The following is a 12,827-nucleotide window of genomic DNA, read 5'->3' on the forward strand; positions in this document are numbered from 1 at the left end:
CAGAAGAGCAGCCTTTTGAGGGAGAATGGTGGCCATACCTTCTTCCTCTTTTCCCTCAGCCATCCTTACAACCAGCCTGCATCCTCCCCATGCTGAGAGAGGCTGGGACCAAGCTCCCCCTGGCCTTCCCAAGGTGGTCAACAACATCACTAGAGCAGGGAAGAGAGGCCTGGGGGGCCATCTCCTCACAGCCCACCCAGGCACGAAACCACCATGCAAAGCATGAACAGGGATCCTTGGTTTGCTTGGAAACTGTGCCCAGAGCCAGCAGCTGTAGGAACATTGGGTTCTCAGGGAGCTCTAGCCTCTCCCCTGTGCCACTTCCCCTGCCAAGCCATGAAGGTCCTCGCAATGGAGGGATGGTCGGGCAGGCTCTGGGGCCACTGGGGTCCAGACCTGACTCAAATAGCCAAAGGCCTATCCTGGGGGTGTGGGCATGAGGATGAGCCTGACAGCATGGCCTCACCAAAGAGACCAGGGATGCCTGGCCCGTGGTGAGCGGCTTGACCTGATACCTTCCAGAATGCCTCTTATCAGGCCCATCTCATCAGCCCCATCCAGAAGCCTCAAAGGGCCCCGTGGAGTAGGTTGCAGCAGGTCCTTCTAGCCCTGAGTGTGGGCTTTTGGATGGTGGAACTTCTCTCTCATTCTCTGTCTTTTCTGACTAGTTCTCTTGTCATCCTTCTTGTTTTAAATCTCCGTTTTCCTTGCATGTTTCATCTTATTCTCGATCTCTCTGATCCCCTCCCTCCCTCTCTCTGCTTCTCTCTTTCTCTCTCCACCTCTGCTCTCTAATCTGTCTCTTTGCTTCCATCTCTCACTCTCTGTCACTCTGCCTCTCTCTCTGGATCTAAGTGTACCTCCCACAACCTCCCTCTTCTTTGTCTTCCATCCCCAGCTTCTCTATACCGGCAAAGTCAGTGAAGATGTATCTCCAGGACACTTCATTTTGAAAGTTTCTGCCACAGACTTAGACTCTGATACCAACGCTCAGATCACATATTCTCTGCATGGTCCTGGAGCAGATGAATTTAAGCTGGATCCTCATACAGGTGGGTTTCCTGAACTGCAAGATCAATCCAAGAACTAATTTACTGAATACCAAGTGCCCAGTGCTGTGGTAGGCTCCTGGCAGAAGAAATAGGAATGCTCTTACCTATCCATCCATTCACTCAGCAAACATATGTTGGCAGTGTGTGCCGAGCATCACACTGGATGCTGGGGACATAATCAACAGACTGATAAGACAAAATCTGGGTCTTTACAATCTAGTGGGACAGGCCACCATTGAATCGGTGGTTTGAAATGTGCTGAGTTAAGGATAAATTCAGGGTGCTAAGGGGAGGTTTGACAGGAGAACTTGACTCAGGTTTGGGCGCAAGATGAAATAAAACTTCTCTGAGGAAATGCCATTTTCTGTGAGACTTGAGGACGTGTAGGGGTTAGCCAGGGGGTAAGGGAGTGGTAGGGATGGATATTCGAGGTAGAAGGAGAATTTATACAAGGATCAAGTTTTAGGAAAGAGCATGCTCATCTGAGGACCTGATGGAGGGCCAGAAACCGGTGCACAGAATGGGAAGGGAGAGGACAAAGGATAAGGCCCACAGGGCAGGGGCTGCCAAATCCTACCTTTAAAGCTATAGGGGATTTAGGTAGGTGAGCATCAAGGTCAAGGACATGATCTCAAGACGCATATGCTGCAGACTGGGGACAAAACCTCACAGTATTGTTGTAAGGATCCCAACAGATAAAGTATATAGAAGTCCAGCCGAGGTCTGGCACATAATAAGAGTTCATTAGAGGTGGTTGCCATTGTCATTATTATTAGTTAGGGGACAAAGTAGAGAGCGGGAAGCAGAGAGCCCTGCAGGGTAGACCCTGAATACTTGCGAGAGGTTGGCCCATGAGAGTCTGATGGAGAAGACAGGGTGCGGCCTGCTTCCTTTCGAAGAGCAGCCCCACAGAGGTGGGATGCCAGCCTGCTGCTATAGGGGCGGGTGTGGGGATGGCAGCTCAGAAGCCTGGGTTACAGAGGCCAGCTGCTGATACTTGGCTTAAAACCAGTAGCTCAAAGGATGCCTTGGAGATTCCTGAGCAGGGAGGTGGCAGGTGAGAGTGGTGTCCCAGGAAGCTGTCCGGATGGACAGGAGACATTATCCTTCCTGACCCCCACACAGGCATCCTGAGTCACCCCAGGTAGGTTACCTAATCTCTCTCTGCTGCTGTTTGCTCAGCTGCGGGATGATCAGTGGGATTGCAAAAAAAAAAAAAAAAAAACCAGGTGGTTTTTCTGAATATGGGAATAATACATGTTCATTGTACAAAAATTCAAACAAGGTAGGTGTGTATTATGCAGAAATGGAAAGTCAGCATAATAACCAGCCCTTCCCCGAAAGATAAGCACTCTTGGTATATGTTCTATCAGACTGGTTTTCCTAGATGTCGAAAATCTCTATATAGAATATTCTTTTGTGACTTGCTTTTTTTCACATAGCAATATCTTGGAGCTATTAGCAAGACAGTACATAAAACTCTATCATAATTCCTTTTTGGTTGCACAGTATTTTATGTATGGCTAAATCATAATATATTTAACCAGTCCCCTTTTGAAAGACATATAGGATGTTCGTCAATATGTTGTTATTATAAACAATGCTGGAGAGAATATCTTTACACATGTATTTTTATCCTAGGGTTAATTATTCTATAAGATGTATTCCGAGAAGTGAAATTGTGAGCCAAAAGATAAACACATGTTGTGTGTTGGTAGAAATTGCCTAATTGCCCTTTAAAAATGTCGTGCCTCTTTGTAGCTTGTTGGCGTTGGTCTTAAATTGGCGATGTGGTGGTGGAATATGTTTGGGAGAATTAGAGAGGTGAGCGCGTGTGAGGGATACAGGCTGAGCTTCTTTCCTAACCACATGTACACAGGACTGACCCCTTTTCTCTGTGACAAAACTCTGTGTGTCTGAGGTTGTCTCCCAGAGATACCTAGAAGGCACACGCTGGGGTCATGTCCCCCAGAGAAAGCTCACCTGCTGTCATTTCTCTGGCCAGGGGAGTTGACCACACTCACAGCCCTAGACAGAGAGAAGAAGGATGTGTACAGCCTTGTTGCCAAGGCAACGGACGGAGGCGGCCAATCGTGCCAGGCAGACGTGACCCTCCACGTGGAGGATGTGAATGACAACGCCCCCCGGTTCTTCCCCAGCCACTGTGCTGTGGCTGTCTTTGACAACACCACAGTTAAGACCCCTGTGGCGGTGGTATTGGCCCGGGATCCTGACCAAGGTGAGAAGGAGGACGAGGGGAGGCCATTTACTCACGGGGTCCCCTTGGGGGAGGATTTGGCTCTCTGTGTGTTTCTCTGGGGCTGGTAAGGACTGTGCCTCCTCACTGAGTCTACAGACACTTACAAGTGGAAGATGTTTATCCAAAAACTGTGTACCTAAGTCCATTGTGACAAAGGATTTTGGCAGTGTTTTGAGGCCAGTACGGGGCATTTTGGCCTCATTGTTTCTCACCACCACTTAGACCTGGAGCCCTTTCAATCCTGCCATTTTGCCTCAAGGGTATTTTGAATACAAACATTTAATCTGAAATACACCAAACAGAATTATTCAACTCTGACTGATTTGCTACAAGAAAGGAATTTGGGGCACAAACTCCATTAAAGCCTATTAAGTTCCTTGGTCAATTTTCTATACAGTGATGTGGAATCATTTTCAATATCTTAGATTTTAATTTTAATGACATTATTTTCATTAGGATTAATTCTTGTCCTTTTAAAATTTACAAGACAAATTGGATTCCTCCAGGAGTATTTATTCCATACTGTACCTATTATAGCTTCTGCCATCATGAAGTGTTTATTGTGGTTTTGTATACATACACACACATATATATGACACGTATATATGTGTGTGTGTGTGTGTATGTGTGTACAGGTCCAATTTCCTTGAGTCAAATTTTATAATTGAGGTGGGTAAAGAATGGCTTCAGGATCAAAGTAGCCAGATGAACACAGGAAACGACTGATGATAACAAAAGTGGGATCAAAACCCCCTGCTTTGTTTGACCCCAGTAGAGTAAATTTAAGATTTCCTAGAGCAAGTGAGTTTCAGCCTGGCATTGAAGGAGGTGAGAGGTTTTGGAGGGATGCAGGGGTTCTAGGGAGGGCAAATCGTCAGTGCAAAGTCCTCTCACGGCTACAAGGCCCTGCAAATGTTCAGTTAGCCAGTGCTTGCTCCCCTCCACGGACAGGAAGCTCCCTACTTCCTAGGCTGCCCCTTCCATCCATGCAACCTTGGAGAATTGTCAAGTGGTGCCTATTTGGAGCTGACGCCGTCAGTCCTGGTCCTGTCCTCTGCTCCACACGGGCCTCCTAGACCCTCAGCCCTGACAGCCCTTCCGAGACTGGGAGGTGGGGACTCTCTGCTCCAGGCCCACGCTGCCTTCCTGGGCAGAGGAGCCCTAGCCTCTTCATGCATGTGCTTCCGATCCCATCTCCCCTCTAGGACCCTCCCTCTGGCCTTGCACCAGTTCACCGTTAACCCTTCAAAACTGTTATTATTCTAACCCAAATATTCTACCCAGATGTTCCAAATGTGGCCTGACCAGCAGCTCCCTCTCTTTAGAAAGATTACGGTCTCTCCAGAAAAATGCATACATGGGAGAATTGCATGGTATGCACGTTTAATTTATGTAAATTCGGCTATTCTTATAGGCAGTTCCTGCCACCATTCCACCAAAGGGGCATGTGTCCCCACTCGTGTGTGAGACGTGGGACCCACTGGGTGAGGATCTCATGGCTGAGCATTAAATGTTGGTGTTCCTCACACACTGTGGCCCCCACATGAGCCAACTGCTTCATCGGGTGCACAACCAAAGGAAACAATACAATCTGAGCCAAAGCTGGAGAAACCCCGTGTGTTTTGATTTACTAAGAGCTTTATATGGGTCTTTTTTTGACTTTTATTTGACATAATTGTAGACTCATAGGAAGTTCCAAAAATAGAACTGAGAGAGCCCTGCATCCTTCACCCAGCTTCCCCCAATGACAGCACCTTAGAAAGCTGTGGTATGAGATCCAAGCGAGGAAACCGGCACTGGGCCAGTACTGGTAACTGTACAAGCCTTATTCAGATTTCACCAGGTTTTATATGCGTTTGTTTGGATGTGTGTGTGCCCGTGTGTTTATGTGTACAGCTCTGTTCAATATTATCCATGTATGGATTCATGTAACCACCACCACAATCAAAATACCGAGTTGTTCTCTCACAACCAAGGAACTTGTGATGGATGGGTTTGATCTTGCACAATTTTCACTTCATAAGCTGATGTTGGCCTCTAACACCCATATAAACATTTTTAGATAATTTTATAGGTTTGTAGATGCCCCGACCACAAGAACCTTTCTAGAGGCCTTGAACCCCACAGTCAAGAACCCCTGTGTGGAGATTTTCACTCAGACTAAGCATGCAAGCCTTTATGGGAACCCCCTACCCCCACCCCAGCCCTCCTCTGGCTGGAAGATTCGCTGCGGGCAGGGCCAGAGGAGGGTCCCTCAGTGTGAATCACGCCCTCGGTCTCCCCCACAGGCACCAATGCCCAGGTGGTTTACTCTCTGACGGACTCTGCAGAAGGCCACTTTTCCATCGAGGCCACCACAGGTGTGATCCGGCTGGAGAAGCCGCTGCAGGTCAGGCCGCAGGCAGCCCTGGAGCTCACCGTCCGTGCCTCTGACCTGGGCACCCCGATACCGCTGTCCACGCTGGGCACCGTCACCGTCTCCGTGGTGGGCCTCGATGACTACCTGCCCATGTTCCTGAACACCGAGCACAGCGTGCAGGTGCCTGAGGATGCCCAGCTTGGCACGGAGGTGCTGCAGCTGGCCACCCTCACTCGCCCGGGTGCTGAGAAGACCGGCTACCGCGTGGTCAGCGGGAACGAGCAGGGGAGGTTCCGCCTGGATCCCCGCACAGGTGAGACAGCGCCTGAGGCAGCCCCCCAACCCCAGAGTCTTGGGGAACACTGGCTTCCTCACCTACGGGGCATGTCTGCCCCACACAGCCCCTCTCAGGGCAGGCCTCCTTTGGTCCTTTCTTTAGTCTGCATCTCTCCAGGTACCAAATTCCTCCTTGAACCCTGGGCCCAGCTTATGTGGGAACCCCCCTTATTGCCCCACATCCCCACGTGGGACCCTTGGCAACCCACTCTCCTCCCACAGTTTGCAGCTTCAAGGTCTCAGCTCGGACCCAGCCCCAGGAGGATGAGGCCACCCTCCCTCCTTGGCTGCAGAGGCACAAAGCACTTGCTGGAATCTGGGGCTTAAGCAGCCCAGGGCAGAGCGGCGTGCTTCCCTCCTAGAGGGCTCCCCCAAACATCCTGGCACCCCTGAATTTTCCCCTATTCTCATGAAGAGAGAGAGAGTTAGGAAACCGTCTCTCTTCTTTCCTCCTAGCCCCGGAAGAGTCTAAGTCAGACTCATAGAGCCTCGTGGAGGGGCGCCAGAGGCTCCCCGGGTCAGACCACGCCCCATGCGGATTCCTCCCACAGGAGCCTGCAATGGTGCCCTCTACCTCCCAAAGCAGGCGCCTTACTGTTGAGCAGTATTTTTTAAAGTTTGTATTATGGAGACTTTAAACATACGAAAAAAGAAAGAACAGTATAATGAACCCCATGTTTCCTCACCCAGCCTCAGTCATCCACACGGCCAGTTTGGTTTCACCTTTACCACCCCCCACCCCATCCATCCCTCGCTGAGTTACTTTAAAGCAAATCCCAGACATCATGTCATTCCATTTGTAAATACTTCAGTGTCTATCTCTAAATGATAAGGACTCCTTTTAGAAACACAACCACAATACCAGTATCACACCTAAAAGATAATAATTCCTTAATATTGTCTAACACCCAGCCAGACAGTTTTTCAGATTATCTCAAAAATGTCTCTTTGAAGTTTGTCTGTCAACATCCCAAAAATGTCCACATAGTGAATTTGGTTTATACGCTATATCTTAAGTCTCTTTTAATCTCTAACATTTTCCTCTCCCTCTTTATTTCCCCCTGCCATTTATGTAGTGAAAAAGTTGGGTCACATGTTGGGCAGAATTTTTATATTTTGGACTGGCTACCTGTATCTTTGTGATGCCATATAACCTATCTCTCTAGCCTCTATATTTCTTACAAATGACATTTGGGTCAAAAGCCTTGATCAGGTTCAAGCTCAATTTTTTGGCAACAACGCTGCTCTCCTTTGGACAATGTCGGGAAGCACATATGGCTGTTGGGTTCTTTTTTGGGTTAAGACTGAGGGTGGGCTCAGGTGCTGTCAGCCTGACCCATCCATCATAGAGTTCTTCGTCAACACTTCTTATGGTTTCAGCAGCCATAGGTGATTATTTCTTAGATATATATTATTTCTTAGACATATTATTTCTTAGCCGCAAAATGGTGATTTTTCTCATCATTCCTCATTCATTTAGTAACTGGAATTCTTTTATAAAGAGTTTTCCATCATTAACTATTCGGTTATCTGGGAATGGCAAGATAAACCCTCATTCTTTTCTTTTCCAGTTTTCAGAATAATAAATCTATGCCCTAACAGTTTGTTGAACAATGTAAAACTCTTCATAGTCTAAGTTCTGTCATTTACTAGCTGAGTGAGGTCAGGCAGCTCACTTAGCTGTTGGAAACATCAGTTCCTGGAAAATGGCATCATCACCTAGAAAATGGGAACCACACTGTTCCTGCTCCACAGGTTATTACAAATTTACATGAAGTTGATTTAATATTATAGATTTAAATGAGATATCAATGAGCTACTACAGAAATAAATGAGGGAGTCTACGGCCATGCCACCCTGAACACGCCTGATCTCGTCTGATCTCAGAAGCCAGGCAGGGTTGGGCCTGGTTAGTACTTGGATGGGAGACATCAATGAGGGGGACGCTGCTGTTGGCAATGATAATAAGGAAAACGAGAGGAGAAAGACGGAGAGAGGGTAACGAGGGAGGGGAAATGAAGAGATGAAGGAGGAGATGATGGGAGAGATGAAGGAGATGATGGAGGAGACGAGGAAGACAAGGGAGGAGATGGTGGAGAAGATAATGGAGGAGATGACGGAGGAGATGAGGAAGACAAGGGAGGAGATGGTGGAGAAGATAATGGAGGAGATGACGGAGGAGACGAGGAAGACAAGGGAGGAGATGGTGGAGAAGATAATGGAGGAGATGATGGAGGAGACGAGGAAGACAAGGGAGGAGATGGTGGAGAAGATAATGGAGGAGATGATGGAGGAGATGAGGAAGACAAGGGAGGAGATGGTGGAGAAGATAATGGAGGAGATGATGGAGGAGCTCTGTCTCTCCAAGCCTGCTGAGCTGCCTCTCCTGAGGCTTGGCTCAAGACCCCTCAGCCCTCTGTCTTGGTGATCCCAACTGCCTCAACGCCCCCATCACCTCTTGTTTTTTCAGGGATCCTGTACGTCAACAGGAGCCTGGACTTTGAGACAAACCCCAAGTACTTCCTGTCCATCGAGTGTAGCCGGAAAGGCTCTTCCTCCCTCAGTGACATGACCACCATCGTGGTCAACATCACTGATACTAACGAACACCGGCCCAGATTCCTCCAGGATCTGTACAGCACAAGGGTCTTAGAGAATGCCGTCGTGGATGACCTCGTGCTCACAGTAAGGATCTGCAACTCTGCCCTTTGAGGGGCATGAACTCTGGGGTGGGTTCTTATCTCCCCCTCTCCTAGTCATTTATGAGCATGGGTTAGTTTATCAATTAATACACTATAAACTTGAATGACTTGTAGCCACTCGGGCAGACTGTCGCTCCTGACAGAGGGTCTCAGGGCCACGTTTGCTAAGATCTAAGATGTGGTATTGACAGAATGGGCATGGGAGAGGCCCCAGAAGACTGCCAGAGGCTCAAAGCCTGGGAGGGGCCTGGTCCCAGTGTGTGACATGGAGTGTCAGTGCGTGGGGGCAGGGGGCAGAGGGGACACCAAATAACACCTCTTTGTATTTCAATGTGTAATTGCTCCCTACTGCATGGAGTGAAGCCAAACTCCGCATGCCCACATTCAGGGTTCTCTATGACCCCTCTTCATTTTGCCTTCCACTCTTATCTCCCTCCACTCCCCGACACGCACCCTACATTCCAACCACACAGGATGATGTGCCTTTCCCCAAACATCCTCTGCTTGTCCACGCGCTCTGGTGCATGCCTGGAATGCCGCCTCCACTCCCAAAAGGCCTCCTTCTCCTCTGTGAATCCTTTTCTAATCTCTCCATGTGGAATTTATCACTGTGTTCTCTGTGCTCTCACAAAGCTGGTCATACTTTGTCCCAAATTAGAATTACCCATAAAATTAGACATTAAGCTTCCTGCAAGCATATTCATTTTAGCACATTCGTCACCTCCTAGCATGGGACCTAGCACCCTGTCACTATGAGTGAGTGAGTAAATGCATGAATTGATGGATACATGAAGGAAACATGTCATGCTGAAGTCCATACTAGGAGGTAAATAAAGGGATGACTGTGGTACGGAGACTGCCAGCCCAAAGGCATTCACTGGGGTAGGGACATACCTGTGCCCTCTACACTCCCAGGGGCCAAGATTCCTTTCTGACCCCCCTTGCCCCTCCATTCACAACCACCTTCCTGCTGCTGCAGGTGTCAGCAACTGATGAAGATGGACCTGTAAATAGCGCCATCACCTACAGCCTGGTAGGAGGGAACCAGCTCGGGCACTTCACCATCCACCCCAAGAAGGGGGAGCTAAAGGTGGCCAAGGCCCTGGATTGGGAACAGGTGAGTCATGTGGGAGAGGCCCAATCTGAGCTCCCCAGAGCAGAATATGGGCCTCCTGCGGGTCTGGAGGATGAATCATGGTCGATGCTCCATCCTGACCCTTCTTCAGACCTGTCCTCAACATCTCCCACTTGTTTTTTCCCTGGGGCCTCTGTGGTCTGGGAGGCTAGAGCCAGGAGAGAGCTGAGTGACCACTAGCTGTTCCTGGAGGAGCTCAGGCCAGCTTCTCACTATTGACCAGGGATCATTAGCTCATTATAACAAGCCCTCATTTATGGAGCACCCGCTCTGTGCCAGGCACCTTGCTAAGTGCTTTACATACATCATGCCATTCGGTCCTGAAAATGATCCTAGGAGGAGAGTCCTGATATTATCCTCACAGACATTTAGTCACTTTCCCAAGACTTCACAGCTAGTAAGTGGTTGAATTGGAAATCCAATCTATTTCTGTCTGACTCCAGAATCTGGGCCCTAAGATGCCATGGGTGGGCAATGGGGGCGGGCATAGGGGAGTGTCTCTATCTTATTTTTATGCAAACGTTAGTGATGAGTTAGGGGGCAGAACTGAGGAGTCTCGTTGCTAACTCTCCACTGGGCTTCTTGCTATAGACTTCTAGCTACTCCCTGAGGGTCCGAGCCACAGACAACGGGCGGCCGCCACTGCACGAGGACACAGACATCGCTATCCAAGTGGTTGATGTCAATGATAACCCACCGAGATTCTTCCAGCTCAACTACAGCACCTCTGTCCAGGTACGCTTCAGCTTCCAAAGGCATCTGGAACCCATCCTCCCTTCGTTTCCCTCCTAGTGGAGGGGACTCACCATGGGTATCAGTCCACCCAAATAGCGGCTGTGACCTTGCCACAGATAACCCTAATGGCAACACAATGTGCTGAAAGGGGGTTAAGGAATTTAAAACAATAAGGCACTGTGTTAGGCACTTGCACATCCATTATCTCATTTGGGACTCACACAGCCATGTGAAGTAGGTAGTACCCATTTTACAGATTTTAAAAATGCAGGTGCGGAAATGTGCCCTAGTTAGAATGTGGCAAACTTGGGATTTCAACCCAGAAAGTCTTCCAGATCCCAAGCTATTTCCACGATACCAGTGGTTTGCTCATGGGGTTTGGCGAGGGCCTTGGAATTCTATGGGGAATTGTGACCATAAGCGGGGAGGGAGGTGAGGAAGCAGATAGGAGGGCAGAGTTCTGGGTCTTGCTATGCTTCAACCAGTTCACTCCACTTTTACCTATTTTGTTTCTTAGGAGTATGAGTTAGGAGGCTTTGGCTGCAGTTAACAGATCACCTGACTAAAAGTTTATTAAGTAATAAGGACTTATTATTTTACATTACAAAAGGTCTGATGGTAGAAATCCTACTCCAGAATTGGTTATTTCAGCAGGAAAATGATATCACGGCCTTGGGTTAGCTTCTTTGAAATTCCCTCACCTCATGTAACCTCATGGTTACACAATGGCTGCTGCAGCTGCAGCATCACATCCTTGCCTAACCATCTTCAAAAGCAAACAGAAGGGGACTTCTTTTGCAGGATCTGTTTTTATCAAAGAAGAAGGCTTTCAGAACCCCCATCTGGTAGACTTCTCCAGTGGTCAGAATTGGATTACATGATTACCCTTAAACCAAAAACTGGCATAGGAAATCTAATTATTATAGCTGACTTAGACCAATCATAGTCCATCTCTTCTTAGGATATCTTAGGATATTGTCACCCCACACCTGAACAAAATAGAGTTTTGTAAAGAAGGAAGGGAAGAATGTCTCTTGGATAGGAAGCTATCAATTTTTTCCCATAATATTCTGTTTGTAGACAAGATTTTGATGCTAAAAAGACAACTAACAACCATTGTGTTATAGCATACTGAATCCCTATGTTACAGAACAAAGACTGGAAGAATACCCAGGAGGTCCATTTTTCTTTGCTGAATTCCTAATCATCTTTGAATTTTCTCATTGGATGTGTGTTCCATTGGCCCTCTGAACAGGAAACCATTTATTGGTGTTCAGTTGACTCTATGAATCACGAAGTTCCCACATGGATTCCAGGCACTAATTAATTTATATATATGAATCATCAGTGATATAGACCTTGGGCAAGTCACCTCCCTGTAGGATGAGAGGACTCTAAAGACCCTTCCAGCCCCAGTGGATTTTGTTTCTAAGACCCAGCACTGCCCTCAGGGAGCTCCCAGTCTAGATTGACAAAGTCAACAACTAGCTCACAGGCAGGCAGAATGAATGAATGGCAGCTTGAGGTCCAGGCATGTCCTGGAAGCAGCCAGAGTGCCGGGACTCACCTCAGATGAGGGGATCCAGAAAGATGCTAGAGGAAGGACTGGGACTCACGTTGCTCTTTGATTTCCTGTCACTCTTGGTCTCAGGAGAACTCCCCTGTTGGCAGCAAAGTCCTACAGCTAATCCTGAGTGACCCAGATTCCCCAGAGAATGGCCCCCCTTACTCATTCCGAATCACCAAGGGGAACGACGGCTCTGCCTTCCACGTGACCCCAGATGGATGGCTGGTGACCATGGCGGGCCTGAGCAGGAGAGTCCAGGAATGGTATCAGCTTCAGATCGAGGTGAGAGCTGTGTTGGGCCACTGGTGGTGACCATGGGGACAGTAACCTGCTCGCAAATGCACTACCAGGGATTCTACTATTAGGAAAAAGGACTTACAGAGCTCTTCCTGTGTGCCAGCACTGGGGGAAGTGCCCCACGTGCATCATTGCTTTAAATCCTCACAACGTGCCTTCAGGCGGGTGCGGGTACGGGTACCACGCCCGCCTCACAGATGTGGCAACCAAGGCACCCGGAGGTGACATGACTGGCTGAAAGTCATACTACTAATAATGACAGAGGCGGGATGCTTCAAACCCAAGCACTCTGAGCCCAGAACCCAAGCTCTTAGTCCCTGCCCCGCTCCTGCAGGCCAGCCTCACCCTGGCTCCACCTCCTTGAGTTTGGCCAGGACAGCTCTC

At 48.5% G+C, this 12,827-nt stretch overlaps 1 protein-coding gene across 1 annotated transcript in view; it reads left to right on the plus strand.

Moving 5' to 3' along the window:
* Nucleotides 1-12,827, plus strand: part of FAT2 (FAT atypical cadherin 2) — a 79,317-nt gene that overhangs the window by 47,553 nt on the left and 18,937 nt on the right. The window contains exons 12-18 of the mRNA XM_014834309.3: nucleotides 899-1,052; nucleotides 3,058-3,291; nucleotides 5,601-5,984; nucleotides 8,478-8,692; nucleotides 9,689-9,826; nucleotides 10,436-10,579; nucleotides 12,231-12,428. Of these exons, the coding sequence (XP_014689795.3) occupies nucleotides 899-1,052; nucleotides 3,058-3,291; nucleotides 5,601-5,984; nucleotides 8,478-8,692; nucleotides 9,689-9,826; nucleotides 10,436-10,579; nucleotides 12,231-12,428 (1,467 nt within the window). The remainder of the gene's footprint in view (nucleotides 1-898; nucleotides 1,053-3,057; nucleotides 3,292-5,600; nucleotides 5,985-8,477; nucleotides 8,693-9,688; nucleotides 9,827-10,435; nucleotides 10,580-12,230; nucleotides 12,429-12,827) is intronic.

The sequence above is a fragment of the Equus asinus genome, chromosome 9 (assembly GCF_041296235.1).
Source record: "Equus asinus isolate D_3611 breed Donkey chromosome 9, EquAss-T2T_v2, whole genome shotgun sequence".
In the NCBI taxonomy this organism is placed as follows: domain Eukaryota; kingdom Metazoa; phylum Chordata; class Mammalia; order Perissodactyla; family Equidae; genus Equus; species Equus asinus.